The 15254-nt window shown below is 45.9% G+C and overlaps 1 protein-coding gene across 1 annotated transcript; it reads right to left on the reverse strand.

Annotated features, from left to right (window-relative positions):
• Positions 1–4026: 4026 nt before the first annotated feature.
• On the reverse strand, positions 4027–14831 carry LOC128937449 (dual specificity protein phosphatase 13-like). Its single transcript, XM_054277168.1, has 3 exons — positions 14641–14831; positions 13738–13958; positions 4027–4241 (listed from the first exon to the last, which is right to left on the reverse strand). The coding sequence occupies exons 1-3, from the start codon at positions 14829–14831 to the stop codon at positions 4027–4029; spliced, it is 627 nt and encodes a 208-aa protein (XP_054133143.1).
• Positions 14832–15254: the final 423 nt, after the last annotated feature.

The following is a 15254-nucleotide window of genomic DNA, read 5'->3' on the forward strand; positions in this document are numbered from 1 at the left end:
AATAATTGTAGCCTAAAGAAAACTTAAATGTTGAAAGTCCCATAGGCCCTGGACTCCTGTTTGACTTGGCTTCAGAAACCGCACATACTTTTGAACCTTAGACTACAAAGTAAATTTGCAAAGCACAAGCTGTTTTGAAGCCCCTTGCCACAGTAACGCATCACATTGTTATCAGAAAAATACAGGACAAAAGACAATGGGAGGAGGATCAAGTCTCACAAGTGGGCTTGACAGTGCTTTGCAATTCTGGTGGGGCTGGCAGCAGCTGGGCAGATCTGGTCTAGGCATCAGGGCAATGCAGGAGAATGTTATACAGGCATCAGGCCTGGGCTTGGTGGGCAGTGCCAAGGTTAAAGTGGAATTGGAGCCATGGGCTAACTTGGAACAGGGCAGTGTAATGCAGAACTGGGGTCTGCCCAACACTGCTCCCCTCCACCCTTGTTTACAGCCATGGGGGGTTATTTAGGGAGCTGTACCCAAAGAGCAGTCCTGTGTGTGCTGAAAGCAAAAGCCATGGATCAAGATGCTCCCATAGGAGAGCCATCCTTGCTGCAGCAACTCCAAAGCTACCTGTGCAAGGAGGAATGAACGAATGCACCTGCAAGAAAAAGGCTGACACTCTCGGCTGTTACCACTACACATGGTGACTACCTGGACAATATCCTGGCTGGCATTTCTTTCAATGGGAAACCTGTCCTTGGCACCATCTCTTTGCATGAAACTTGTTGAAAATTTCTGTTCTCTCTTCCCTTGGCTCACTTGCACAGCAGATTTATGGCCTCATTTTCCTTTTACAAATAAAACCCTAAGCACAAATCCAAAGGATAAATAACACAGTGCAGACATGCCCATGGCAATATTCTCTGTATCACTGCTGCAAGTCTGAGAGGAAAAGTTAGTGAAGGCAAGATACCTCAAGTGAGAAAACTCCTCTCATGCTTTTGTGCCAGTTCTGGAGGCTGGGGAGCAATCCTCTTGTGCTTTTCCCCAAACATCCTGCTGCAGCTCAGGCAAACTTCAGGCGTCCTGTCTGCAAAAGGAGGCTAAGGCACCCATCCTTCCTGGCAGAGTTTTTGTGAGGGAGGCATACCAACCCCACCAAAATGCTCAAGGCTTCTCCTTCATAAGGACAGAATGGGCAGGTGTTCATAAATAAACCTGAGCATTTGCTCTGCACCAGGTAAGGGTGTTCATGGAAATGGTAGCAGTGTCACTGCCACTGCCCATTAACATCTCTGCTGTTCCAATTGCGTCCACCCTGCCTGTGGCCTCAGCTGATGTGGCTTGGGCAGGAAATGTTTAACCAGGGCACTGGGCAAGTGCTACAGAGGTACCAAACCTGCAGGGCTGAGTGGGGCTCCTTCCAGCTGACTTGGCAGCACTGCAATGGGCAGCTGCAGCCAGGACTGAACACCTCATGCTAGCATGGGTGGTTGTGGGGGAAGGAAGTTATTCCTCAGTTCTCAGGCTGAGCTGGTGGTTTACAACTCTGGGTCTTGAAATTATACCACAAGATGTATCTGCAACAGTATTGTTTTCATTCTGCCTTGATTTCAGCTGCAATTTTAAGAGGCTTTTGTTTAACTAAGCACAGGGACAATAAACCTCAGTGTGCAGGACATGTGGGTCAGAGGTTAGGACTCAATTGTCATCAATACAGACCCTGCCCCTGTGCCCCTGCTAGGCCACTCCATGGTGCTGCCACCCTCACAGAGAGGGAGCTAATGGTGGGCTCAGGAACATTGTCTCCTGAAGGGTGGAGAACCTGGAAGGAGATGGGGGACCTGCCTCTCACTGTCTATACTTCACAGCTATGCAAAGCACTCAGAATAGCTCAGGCACATCTAGAAAAGAATTTTTTGTCCTGGGATTGGATTATTCTCTTTGGTCTTGAGTTTTTTGGTCCTCTTGTTTTTATTGTTTGGTTGGGTTTGTCCCCATGTTGAAGAGGAAGCTTCTACTGCACACCTGTAATGGTGACAAGAGCCAGAAGCCCTGCTCTGCCAGAGCCCTAGCTTACCTGGCACACTGTAGCTCCAGACAGATGTACTGATCCCAGCTGCAAGTCATGGGTGGCAGGGAAATCTATGGCCTGCCCTGGCTGGCTAAAATAGGCATGCAATGGCCAGCAGGCCTCATCTGGGGTAACTTTAGGCTCAGTCAATCTCACAAGTTGTTCATTTAAGTTCTGCCCTGCAGCCACATATGTTTCCAGATGCGCAATGCACTGGAAATTATGACCTGTCCTGATGGGCTCAATGCATGGAGATTTTGGACTGTTGTGTTGCATACACCCCGTGTGCTTTAATATAGGGATTGGCATGGGTCGAGTTACAGAGGCTTGAAGGGAGTGGTTAGTAAGGCAACTGAAAGCACCACTCAGAAAACAGCTTCAGCATGGTCTGCAATAAAAAAGAATCCCCAGACAGACCAAGGTGGAAGAGACCCAAGAGCGGTTCAGTCACCATGTGTACTGAAATCTAATCTCCTTGCTGTGGCAGGCAATAAGCGGCCTGTGAAAACTATAACCTGATTTTTTCCATCATTAGCTATGACCTTGCTTCTGACTGCTTACTCCAGTCTCAAAGGATGGGACCCTTTCTGGAGGGAAGACCTGTGCCTTTGTTCCCTGAGAGGAAATTAGTCTGTAGCATTGCTATGCTTTGCTTAATATGTTTATGAAAGTGGAAATACTACCTGAATTCCTCTATAGACTCTGCAGGGAAATCATGTTTCCATATTGCATTATGAGAAATGCAGTGAAGGTGTGCTATGCTCAGTTAATATTTTTAATGTATGGAGGTAAAAGAAACTTCAGTTCAGAAGTAGTATATGCTTCCCTCTTTCTGTTCAACATCCATGGTGCTATAAATACAAACTGCAGGGTACTTTCAGAACTGAGAGCCTTTAAGACTTCTCGAGGGAAAACATCACACCAAATTAATCTGCCGTCAAGTGGAAATTCTATATTGTTTGCATTTGCCAATGTTCTGTATGTGGCTGTAATTGCACTGAAGCAAATATCTGCTTCGAGTTCTTCACAAGATTAAATGTGGCCAATTGGGCGTAAAAGAGTAATTGAAATGCAGAGCTGCTGCTTTGGATTTGTTAGAGGCATTGCTCATTTTTGCTCTGACATGACGACACTAGATTCTGACTTTCCATTAAAACAGGGAAATCTGGGGAATGTGATTTCAAGTGTCGGGTTGCAAGCTCAGAGGAGGATATTTGTCTGGCACTGTGCTGCCCTGCAGTGTGCCGGTGGGCAGTGTGCCCTGGGCGTGCTCCTTGCTCCATGCATGCAAGGGGACACCTTCCCCTCTCTGACCAGCAGAGAGGCTGTCGACAGCTGGGCCCCAGGGTGCAGTGTCTGCTTCAGAGCTCGAGCTGGCTCCTGAGGACTTCATGGTCCCTAAGTTCTGAGTATTTGCCACAGATTTGAAGCAAAAAGGACTTGTGAAGGTCCAGCAAAAGCCTCTGTGTTTTGTAGCAGAGGGAGCCCATGGTCTGAATTGGATCCTGACTAGTGTCACCACGTCAGACCAAAGGACCATGTCAGCTTGCAAAACCTGCAGTCTCACCCTAAGCCAGCTGGATGTGAAATGTTAAAGATTTGCTTAAAAGCCTTATGCTTTCCTTTTATTTTACTAGTTTAGTCATTTTCCCTCTTGCCAAATAAATGCAATTATAAGCAAGTAAGAAGTATTTTTTCAAGTCGACTGTGCTGACTTTTAATTCTATATGAAAACTGAGCTGCTCCCTGTGCCCTGCCCAACAGGTAGTTAAATAAACAGGCCCAGGTGAGCAAAACTGCCAGCTTGAATCTTTCTTTATTCCATTTGCTTTCCAATTAGTGTGCTTATGCAAAAAATATATGCCTGACAGTTCCTAAGAGTTTGCTCATGCTCGACCTTTCCCCAGAGTTTCTCCATGCAACTACAGAGCAGTCCTGACAGCATCCTTGCACTCTTCAGAGAGGGCAGCATCTCTTGGGCTGGTGCCAGGAGACAAAGCTGCTTCTTGGCACTAGCAGGCCTCTGCTCCTCTGCCTGAGCCCTTCCCTAACCGGAGGTCCAAGTCCCGAAGCTGCTGGAGGAAGCCGGAGTTGGGGCAGATGCCTCTGTGGGAGCGCACAGTCTGAATGGCGGCGGTGAGGGACAGACCTTCACAGATCATTAGGAAAGCCAGGACCAGAGTTGCAGACCGACTGATTCCCATTGCACAGTGAACCAGAACTTTGCCTAGGAAAAGGAGAGAGAGTTGCAATTATGCCAGCAGGCCTCATGGTGGGGGTTATTGTGCTGGAGCAGCGATGGAAGCTGGTATTAGAGATGGGCAAGCAGGTGTGTACAGGCCTATAGGGCAGCCCTGGCACAGTTCCCCTGGTAGGGGAACATTGGGGTTTTACTGGCTGGGGACAGAAAATTCCTAATTGTGTTCCAGGATCCATGGTTGCTTGTTTGAGCTTAGCTGTCAGCCTGACAGCACACCCTTATCCCTCCTGCCCAGCCTGCCATCCGTTGTGTCCCTGCTTGCTCATGTGTGGTTTTGGGAGTGATGTACTTGCTGGCAAAGTTTCATGAGTTCACGCTTGATGGCCGTGCTGTGGGAAGCAGCCTTGGCAGGTTACTTACTACTAGATGGCCTGGAAACTTGGGATTTCAGAAGTGCAATGCTCAGGATTGCTCAGTGCTGTTACAGCAACACTCCTGGTTTTCCACTAATTCTTCTTTCCTCTTGCTTAGGGCAGAAATGCTTTCTGAGGGTGCTGACTGCTGCTCAGGCTTTTTTGCAAGCGTGTGAAGAAAATAGGCATTATCATTAAGAACAGCTGTTTGTATATGGCATTTGCACCAGCTCATTTATGCATTTTTATTTCTATAGCCTACCCCATACTAATCACTGTCCTTCCCTAATGCCTCTATTTCCCCCTGTTTATTGAGTGACCATAGGAAGACAGTTTATGAAATGTTTTTAGTTTTCCAGAGATTTCAGTACAAGGTGTGCATCTTCATTAGGAGTTCATTAAGAGTAACATGATGAGTCCTTCCTCTGTTGCTATAAGTGAGCCTCAGGGAACACCTTCCAGAGATCCAGCAGGGTAACTCCCTCCTTCCCCCTGCTCTGCTTTTGGTTTTCCTGCCATGAATGGAAGCAACCTAAGAAGCTCAATTCTGTATTGCAACTGCCTCCTAGGTTTCTAATGTGTGACTTTGATCCATGAAAGGAGATGAATATTTTTAAAATGGTCTTATTTGAAATTAAGGAAAGTTTTTTAATTAAAGGAAAATTTTGCCCTCAGATGGAAGAATTCAGGTTTGTGGTCGTTTCCCTCTAGATATAAACAAAGACCTCATTCCAAAACCTGAAAATTTGCATCCTGTAAATATTGTAAAATGCTTCAACTTTCACAAACATGGTAAGATAAATGAGAAATTTTTAATTGAGAGTGAAACTCAATTGCTGTATAACTGTTCTACTCAATTATAACTATGCCTGAACATTTTCAAGTTCTCTTGTCCTTTGCTGCAATCAGGTCTATTTTTCTCACAGAGACTGTGACCCAGCAACTCAGCATTAGTAGAGTAACAAGTGATTAGAAGCAGATATTAACTTCTGACTACCAAATGGACAACCTCCCATTAAAGCAGCTGAAGAAAATGTCTTTTTAGCATGGAAACTTCTGAACATTTCTTCACTGGAATTCTTCACAAGTTTGAAATAAGGTATTTTCTACTTAAGTTTTTTTTTTTTTAGACTGTCACATATGTGGTCTCTTGTTGATTCATTGTATAGCTGTACAAAATGCAATTTAGTGGCTCTACAGTTTATATCCAGAAAAGATGAAAAATCAGCAATGACAATCCCATGTTACTTTTTTCCTCTGGACATGGAATAGATTATCTCAGATGCTGCTTCTCTGCAAAATGTAAGGAGAGGTAGAAAGAACAGACAGCTTTTCATGGCGAGTTCCTTGTTTTGTTTGTGCTTACAGCATCTTAATTTCTCTATTACCAGGGAGCAAGACAAAAATATCCTTGTTGGATGATGAGCCTAGATCCAGACAAAACCCTCAGACTGATTGCCCCCATCGCCCTGGGTGTTAATTCTGGGTACTTTGTGCACAGCTTTTAATCTTAAATCCCATTTTGTTTATGACACAGTATGTATTTAGCAACCATTCTAGTTCTGACTAATGATGATGGCACAGCCACATGCTCAGAGAGGGTGAGCATGTGTTGTGAAAAGCTGCTCTGGCCAGCAGGTTGAGAGAAGTGTTGAATTCCACAATGTATGTGACACAGCCACCTCTCATTATCCTGGCATGAGAAATCCGAGCACAGCTCTAAAGATAGACATGTCTTCAGTAGAAATAAAGGGACAAATATAGTCTCCAAGGAAGTGGCAAAAACAGCTCTGGTGACAGCAGACTTGGACCAGGCACCAAAACCTTTGGGGGAAGGAAGAGGTTTTCCAATGTAAGGCCACTTTGCAGAATTTCTAGTTCTGTTTTCTCATCCAGATGCAGTTTCATAGAATTTACTGAGCTATTGATGCCCTTATTCAAGTTAAATTGCATATATCTGTCAATTCCATTAACTTCATGTAAATTCTTGGAAGTAAAGTCCTGCTTTTTATGGGCATATGGAGAAATGTTTTGTACCCCTGCTAAAAGATAATGCTGGTTTGAATTTCCATCAGACTTCTTATTCAATGTGCTGCACTTCTATTAGCCTTTCCACCAGCCGTGTAGGGTATGTATGCTGCATTATCTTCCCCAGAGGAGGCACTTGGGATCCAAATAACCCTGGCCTGAGATTTTCAGAGGATCATAAAGGAATCAGGAGCACAATTTCACTTTGAAGAATACTGCAAAAAGGGCTAGGCCACAAAATTTTTGAAAAATCTTTACCTCAGTAGTTTGCAGGAGGCCTAAATGTAGTGTGTTGGCAGGAATGGGAAATCCAGACATTCACCCAAAATGTGCACCCCAAATAACAGAAGCCAAGAAACAAAATGTTCTGGATTTTTTTTCTTGGAATCAGAACCACTCTTTTTCATTTGGTTGGGTGTTTTGGTTTGTTTGGGGGTTTTTTTGTCTTCGTCTGAAAACTTCTAAGCTACCAGCACTCTCAAACTAAAAGAAAAAGAATTTATGGCTTGAACTGCATTATAAGGCAAAAAAAGAGAAAAAAATACCAGAAAGAACTGGCCTTGATGTTAGATTTGATTTTGCATCACTATATATTTTGAAATTAAATCTAAATTTGTGCATAAACTGGATGGGGGATGGGAGACTTGATGTTCTGAATCTAGTTTTTGTAAAATTGTTTGAGTCCTTCCCCCCTCACCTGTATGAAGGCTTCTGCCTTTGAAAATGTTCTGCCCCACTAGCAGTCTTGAACTGAAGACCAAACTGAGCACAGGTATAAATGCTGCTGTTAAATATTGCCTGTTGTGTTTTTGTTGGAGGCACAGAAAGCAGAACAAATGCCAGACTCCTGCTTGTACAGGCTGGCTCTCTATTGTTTTGTGTCTGTGTCTAAGAGAAGACTGTGTCCAAAAAGAATGCACTGAATTTTCTTCCCTGTTTCTCTGGCTTATCTGCACTTCAGAAGAGTTCTCTTCTATCAGCAAAGTGCTTTAGAAGGTGTCTCAGCAAAAACCTGGACAAGCCCCAAGTACTGACCTTGGTCCTAGTCTGCATGGTTCTCTAATCACCTGTTCCCATGAGGATTAGGTATATTATCTCTTTTACAAGTGCAATATGTATTCCAACGTTGTTAACCTCTGTGCATAGTGAAACAAGGGCTATGATAAATGCTCGTACACTGACAATAAAATGACTTGTTTGTTGCAGATAAATCAGTCATGTGAAATGATTTAATTAATGTAAAATTGCTCTAATGAAAGCAGATTTGAATTTACTGTCTGATTATTTTTAGCAAACAAATTGAATGTTAAACTTGAGTAAGGAAACAAAAGCTGTGTTGCTATTTGGTTCTGTTTACAGGGTCAGACCCTCGTCTCTTAGCAGTGGCTGCAAACGGGTGAAGTGACACTCTGAACCCCTGGTGGCATCCTGCATGTGACCAGCGCCTGAGGCAGTCTGCTCCGTGGGCTGGCTGTGGTGGGTGATTCCAGCCATTCCATAGTGGGCTGGCTGCAGTGGTGATTCCAGCTGTTCCCTCGTGGGCTGGCTGCAGTGGGTGATTCCACCCATTCCATTGTGGGCTGGCTGTAGTGGTGATTCCAGCCGTTCCATCGTGGGCTGGCTGTGGTGGGTGATTCCAGCTGTTCCCTCATGGGCTGGCTGCATTGGTGATTCCAGCCGTTGGATCGTGGGCTATCTGCAGTGGGTGATTCCAGCTGTTCCCTCATGAGCTGGCTGTGGTGGGGGATTCCAGCTGTTCCCTCATGGGCTGGCTGCAGTGGGTGATTCCTGCCGTTCCCTCATGGGCTGTCTGCAGTGGGTGATTCCAGCTGTTCCCTCGTGGGCTGTCTGCAGTGGGTGATTCCAGCCATTCCCTCGTGGGCTGGCTGTGATGGGTGATTCCAGCCCTTCCATCTTGGGCTGGCTGCAGTGGGCGATTCCAGCCGTTCCATCGTGGGCTGGCTGTGGTGGGCGATTCCAGCTGTTCCATAGTGGGCTGGCTGTGGTGGGTGATTCCAGCCGTTCCATCGTGGGCTGGCTGTGATGGGTGATTCCAGCCCTTCCATCTTGGGCTGGCTGCAGTGGGCGATTCCAGCCGTTCCATCGTGGGCTGGCTGCAGTGGTGATTCCAGCCGTTCCATCGTGGGCTGGCTGTGGTGGGTGATTCCAGCCGTTCCATCGTGGGCTGGCTGTGGTGGGCGATTCCAGCTGTTCCATCTTGGGCTGGCTGCAGTGGTGATTCCAGCCGTTCCATCGTGGGCTGGCTGTGGTGGGCGATTCCAGCTGTTCCATAGTGGGCTGGCTGCAGTGGTGATTCCAGCCGTTCCATCGTGGGCTGGCTGTGGTGGGCGATTCCAGCCGTTCCATCTTGGGCTGGCTGTGGTGGGCGATTCCAGCCGTTCCATCTTGGGCTGGCTGCAGTGGTGATTCCAGCCGTTCCATCGTGGGCTGGCTGTGGTGGGCGATTCCAGCCCTTCCATCTTGGGCTGGCTGCAGTGGTGATTCCAGCCGTTCCATCGTGGGCTGGCTGTGGTGGGCGATTCCAGCCGTTCCATCTTGGGCTGGCTGCAGTGGTGATTCCAGCCGTTCCATCGTGGGCTGGCTGTGGTGGGCGATTCCAGCTGTTCCATCTTGGGCTGGCTGCAGTGGTGATTCCAGCCGTTCCATCGTGGGCTGGCTGTGGTGGGCGATTCCAGCTGTTCCATAGTGGGCTGGCTGCAGTGGTGATTCCAGCCATTCCCTCGTGGGCTGGCTGTGATGGGTGATTCCAGCCCTTCCATCTTGGGCTGGCTGCAGTGGGTGATTCCAGCCGTTCCCTCGTGGGCTGGCTGTGGTGGGCGATTCCAGCTGTTCCATCTTGGGCTGGCTGCAGTGGGCAATTCCAGCCGTTCCATCGTGGGCTGGCTGTGGTGGGCGATTCCAGCCCTTCCATCTTGGGCTGGCTGCAGTGGTGATTCCAGCCGTTCCATCGTGGGCTGGCTGTGGTGGGCGATTCCAGCCGTTCCATCGTGGGCTGGCTGCAGTGGTGATTCCAGCCGTTCCATCGTGGGCTGGCTGTGGTGGGTGATTCCAGCCGTTCCATCGTGGGCTGGCTGTGGTGGGCGATTCCAGCTGTTCCATCTTGGGCTGGCTGCAGTGGGTGATTCCAGCCGTTCCATCGTGGGCTGGCTGTGGTGGGTGATTCCAGCCGTTCCATCGTGGGCTGGCTGTGGTGGGCGATTCCAGCTGTTCCATCTTGGGCTGGCTGCAGTGGTGATTCCAGCCGTTCCATCGTGGGCTGGCTGTGGTGGGTGATTCCAGCTGCTCCCTCGTGGGCTGGCTGTGGTGGGCTGGCTGTGGTGGGTGATTCCAGCCGTTCCATTGGCCCCACGCAGGAGGCAGCTGAGAGGTCCCAGCACTCAGGCTGGGATTGCTGGGTGGCTGCTGGAGCACAGCCACGGGGAGCAGCGCTCACAGAGCTCCCTTGCCGTGTTGTAGGCAAGGAGGTTATAACCACATCTCCCACACCACAGAATCCCTACCATGAGCTGTCAGCTTCCAACTCTGTCTTCCCCACCCCCATCTGATTTAACATACAGTGCAAAAAGAAGCTGGACTGGTCCCACATTAGGGGACCATGTTGCAACCTCCTCTCGGAGCATGAAACAGGATCCCTTAGGAATAATGGGATTAACTGAGGAGAAGTAGGGGCGCTTAGCTTCTGGCATTATTAAATCTTGCAATCCTTATTTGAAATTTTGCACCACACATCTCAAGCTACTTTTTGCAGAGGCAGACAATAACTGTCATCTGTCTGGGATTTGTGCAGAACAATAATACTTGCTTTTTAACAGCGGATTATGGATATTCTATCCAGCTCATGCCTGCTGTAACTCTACTAACATCAAAGGGTTTGTACTAGGGATAAAGTTTGCACATTCAACTTTGTTGGCCAAATTCAAGTTAGGAAATTCAATGTTGTTGAACAAGATCAGTCATTAAAACACATAATAACTTATTGTCCTTTTGCTAATCATCATTAAGTGAGCTAAATGTCCTAAACTAGCCCTTGCTTTCTTGCAGGATGGATTCAATTTGGCTTAAGATGAGGCTCCAGATCTGTCACCCATAGTCAATGTCCCAGCTGCCTTCACTTCATTGGATCCAGCTGAAGTATTCTGCTCAGCAGGAGAGCTCAGCTGGCTAATGGGCCCTAGAGGCTTGTTCTACTATTTTCTCATCTCCTGTTAGGTTTTAGCCAGGTGCAGAATCCACTGCCTATTTCCTGATTAATCCAGTATCTGTTTTGTCACAGCTGAAAATAGCAAGAAGCCTACGGAGAGCTTTAAATAGTGGCAAGTCAGAGCAGGTAAGAGCTGTCATCTGCTGCAGAGTGGGAGGTCAGACTGCTGTATGTAATGCACCTAGAGTGGAGGCAAGCAAGAAGACCCTTTTCTCCAAAGTTAAGCAGCTTTCGTAACTCCCACAACGAGAAGGTGACAGGAGAGGGAGCCTAGATTTTCGTTTGCTCTACTGAAGTGGAGTAAGGGAAATGACTTTGAGAGTCTGCCATTTCAAGATTTTGATGGGTGGTTTTAATCTGATTGTTTTAAACATGTTCAGAGGTCAATAAAAGGCAAAGCTCTCTACTTGGGAATCTTCCTCTCAGCACAGTCTTAGTTTAATAGTTTTCATGACATGCTTTCATCAAGTTCTCTTTCCCTCCTTCTTCTGTTAGACTTCACAAAGCCCTGCTGATTTACTTCAGGTTTAGCTGCATTCTAGAGAAATGCAAATTGCACAGGTGGCCATTCAAAGGGTCAAGATTGATATTCAAGGTGTTGTCCTTTGAGGTTGACCACGAGGGAGAAGGCTAGTACTTTCCCAACTCCATGTTTTTCCTTGTAGGAAAGGGGACAGATTGTGCATCTGTTCGCTCTCGTCTGAGCCTTCCCAAACAGCTCTGTTACATGGCAAAGAAACTGCCAGGCTGTGCTGAAGGAAAGGCAGTCAAGGAAGTAGGGATCATAAAATAATGCTGATGTGGCATGGCTGCAATAGTAGTGCACATGTTGTCTAATTTCTGCAACAAAGACTCTGAAGGAAGTCAGGGTGCAATGCAGCCACTGACCACTATGACAGGAACAGCTCCCAAGTAGGAGCAAGTCTCTTTTGAGTCTCTTTTGCTCACGCTCTGACACCTCCGTTTTAAGAAACTGCCTTAAAAATGAACTCCTAACATCATCAAAGATAATATTCTGCCCAGCTAAGGTAGAAATCTGGAATAAATCTGTCTATGCTGTTTTCTGGACTTGTGGTGTAAAGCATCAGATTTCTTTTTCAAACATGATGGAAATAACAGTTCTTATCTAATTCTAATGAGTACTTGATTCTTAGGTTTAAATATATTTGTGCCTCATACAGTCTTAACTTTGACTTCCTCTTAGGTAAAAAGGATAATATATTTATGTTAAAGAAAAAAATTGATGTTGAATTTGCTTGTAACAGTTAAGCAGCAACCAAGCAGTAGTACCTTGTTACATCCTGTATTTAATATGGACAGGCCTCTTGTCACCTGGTATATTTTGTTTTGTTGCTCAATTTCACTGTTTATAATAAACACCACTTTTTTTCTTCTTCTAAATGATGTGAATAACAATCCCCTCCCTGTCTCATCCCTGCACAGGTCATGGGTATTTAGCTGCTAAATTTCTGTACCTCAGAAAATTATGCTTCCAGAACATCTTGTTTATATATTTTCTAAACTGTTGCTCTTTCCTCAAAATGATGAATGTCAGCAACAGCTGGACAGTGTATGATTAAATTTCACCTTGTCTCCATTCCCAGAACTCTACTTCCATATGGAGTTCAGTAAAGCAATACTAAAAGCATGGGAGCAGGGATAAATATGCCTTGAGCTGTAACTTGTTCTGCATTCATAACTTAGTATTTCGGCATGCATTTTGCAAAGCACTAGTTTTGTTTGCTATTGTGGCTTCTACAATTCATCTGCTGTTTTCTGTCTTTAGTCAACTGACTTGGAACTTTGCTTTTACACACATGAATAGATTTTGGATCTTACCTTTCTCTGGAGCACTGCCAATAATGACTTCAATTGCAAATAGCGTATGATGTAATAAAAATGGGTGAAAATCCAAATTCCCCAAATGCAGCCCTAAGTTGCACAAGGGCAAATATTTTCTAACAGAACAGAACAAGCCCTCCAAAGAGCAGGAAATGCACAGGTACCTAGCATGAAGGTACACTGTTTGCAGTTACTGTGCCTCCCCTTCGTGGCTAGTAGGGTGTGGATCAGATCTACCAATGCATACAATTAAGCTGGGTAGTTAGTACTTTAGGAACCCGATTGCAATTAAAGCTCACCATGATGCAAGCAAACAGTTTTACTGAGTGTGCAACTGTTATTAAATCACTTACTTTTGAGTAGTATCTGTACAGTTTTATGGCACAGCGATGACTTGCTTTTGTGAAGGCTTGCCCTTAATAATAATGATCTCCCATTGGCCCCAAACCTCTGGTGTTGCACCTGGCACGTATTTAGTGAATCTAAGGATTTAGTGGGTTGTCTTCCTATTTTCTAGCAACAGCATGACATTATTCTAGGCTGGTGCTGTTGCTTGCTCCCTTCTATAGAATTGCTTTCTTGTAAGTTCTTCCCTATTGTTTGTAGGACTTGCACAGATTGTAGCATTGTAGTTGAATCTTCATACTCAAATATTACACTTGCCCTTGTCTTTTTTTAAATCCCATCACTAATTTGAAAATATCAAATAATGTGCTTCTTCCCAGGGCAGTGTGTCACTGTAGGTAATGAAGGACACTTGCTGTTTTGTCTTTTGCTGATGAATAACACTAGGCATAGGGAAAACCCCTTTAAAGGCCTGTTTAGTGCATCCTTCCCTGTTTCAGTGAAACAGAACTACCAGTAGGAGTTGAGGAGGCAGGTAGGATGCTACTTTGTTTGGATGGCTCCATTCTTACCCACATGCAGGTGAGTTGGTCTATGTTAAATAATATTTAATACCTTTCCCTGCTTATCTACTATGCAGAAAATATGCAACATGCACAGATGGTCTAGTTACCTCTTGGGGAATTCAGTGCTTCTCTGATGTAGTGAGCAACTGGATAGAAGTGAATGCTAAGATCAAAGTTGGGGTTGTCCTCTGCTTCTACTCCGTAGTAATGCACAGGCAGGTCGCTGTAGAACTTGGGCCCGGTGTTGATGCGGAACCTCCCGGCAGCGGCGTTCACCACGTGGGAGATGCCCAGGCGGCTCAGCTGCGCCTTGTCGCGAGCGACGTACCTGGTGGAAAGATGGGGAATTAGATTTGCCTGCTGCATTGCAAAGCAGGGAAGAACATGCTGCTGATGGGGAGTTTGTTACAACTGCAGGAAGTGGTAATGGCTATTTTATTGACAGGTTGATCAGGTTCAAAGTGTTCATCAGAATGCTTTAAGACAGAAATGACTTGTTAAGAAACTAACTCTTAGATTTCCCTCAGTTTTTTCCCAAACGTATGTTTAGATGGTTCTCAGCTGATGAAAGGTGGTGGTGGAGATATTTCTGCACAAGCTAAGGGTTTTCTGATTTCAAAGACTTTCTCACCAAGTCACCTCTGCTGAGTATTCATCAGTTCAGAGGACTGATGCCATCTGGCAAAGTGAGGAGGAGAAAAATGAGCTCGATCCTGTTTCACCCAGATTTGGCATGACTGCCTGAAGTAGCAATGCCACAGCTCCAGTGGGCTGCTGCAGTGTGTCACTCCTGCACTAATGCAGGAGGAGAAACCAGGAGGCAGGAGATATTTAGTCAGCTGGGATGCATTTTCTCTATGCTACAGCATCCTATGCATAGTTCAATCTTGTTCAACACTTAGATCTGTTGTGAGAGGTCCCAGATTACTGCCTAGCTCTCTGTTTTTAAATAAAGAGTGGAAGATTTGGGGGAAGAGTTGCAATAACCTTCAGCCCTTCCTGTCTCTTACAGGTCTCCCACATAAAGGTTTGGCCAGACTTCATCCACGTGCCCTGTGGGGTGTGTGCGTGTGCAGAGCAGGCGCCGCAGCTCCTCCAGGGACGGTGTCCCAGTGCTGCTCCCACTGTCGGGCATCCCGCTTGAGGCACTTCTTATCCTAGGCCGCCGTAAGTCCTGGCTGCACAAGGAGTCCCAGGCCATCCTGAAAGGTGAGAGAACATATTCATCACCAGCCAGAGATATTTCTGACAGGTTCCTTTCTTCCTCCTACCTTGACAAAAAGTTGATTAAAACTTCATTATATTTTTAAAGATTATTTTCTTCATAGGAAACGGGGAAGTTCCTACTACTGTCTGGAATTCTAAATGCTATTATTAGCACAGAGAAAAAGCCCAGCCCTTGATGTGCCAGCACAAGGCTTCTGCTTTCACATGGAAAGAGGTAATGCTATGGAAAATGTCTTGTTTAAATATATCTACTCAAAGGGTGTAGAAACAAAGAATTAACCTGGTATACTGAGATTTTCCTTTAACCAGGTAACTAGGGCTTTCTTATATATACTTAATCTGATTTGTCTTCTGATTTGCTCAACAAACTGATCTGGACTGAATAGAATTGGTCATG

The sequence above is a fragment of the Melozone crissalis genome, unplaced genomic scaffold (assembly GCF_028551555.1).
Source record: "Melozone crissalis strain CALT ecotype California unplaced genomic scaffold, PUWL_Pcris_2 ptg000019l_1, whole genome shotgun sequence".
NCBI classification, from domain to species: domain Eukaryota; kingdom Metazoa; phylum Chordata; class Aves; order Passeriformes; family Passerellidae; genus Melozone; species Melozone crissalis.

What these genes read in the sequence shown, in the direction of transcription:
- LOC128937449 (XM_054277168.1), bottom strand. Translation starts at nt 14,831, where the DNA reads ATGGCCTGGGACTCCTTGTGCAGCCAGGACTTACGGCGGCCTAGGATA. An exon ending in AACCTTTATGTGGGAGACCT is followed by an intron (nt 13,959 to 14,640) that starts GTAAGAGACAGG and finishes TCTTTCCACCAG; the next exon opens with GTACGTCGCTCGCGACAAGG. An exon ending in AGCACTGAATTCCCCAAGAG is followed by an intron (nt 4,242 to 13,737) that starts GTAACTAGACCA and finishes TCCTTTTCCTAG; the next exon opens with GCAAAGTTCTGGTTCACTGT.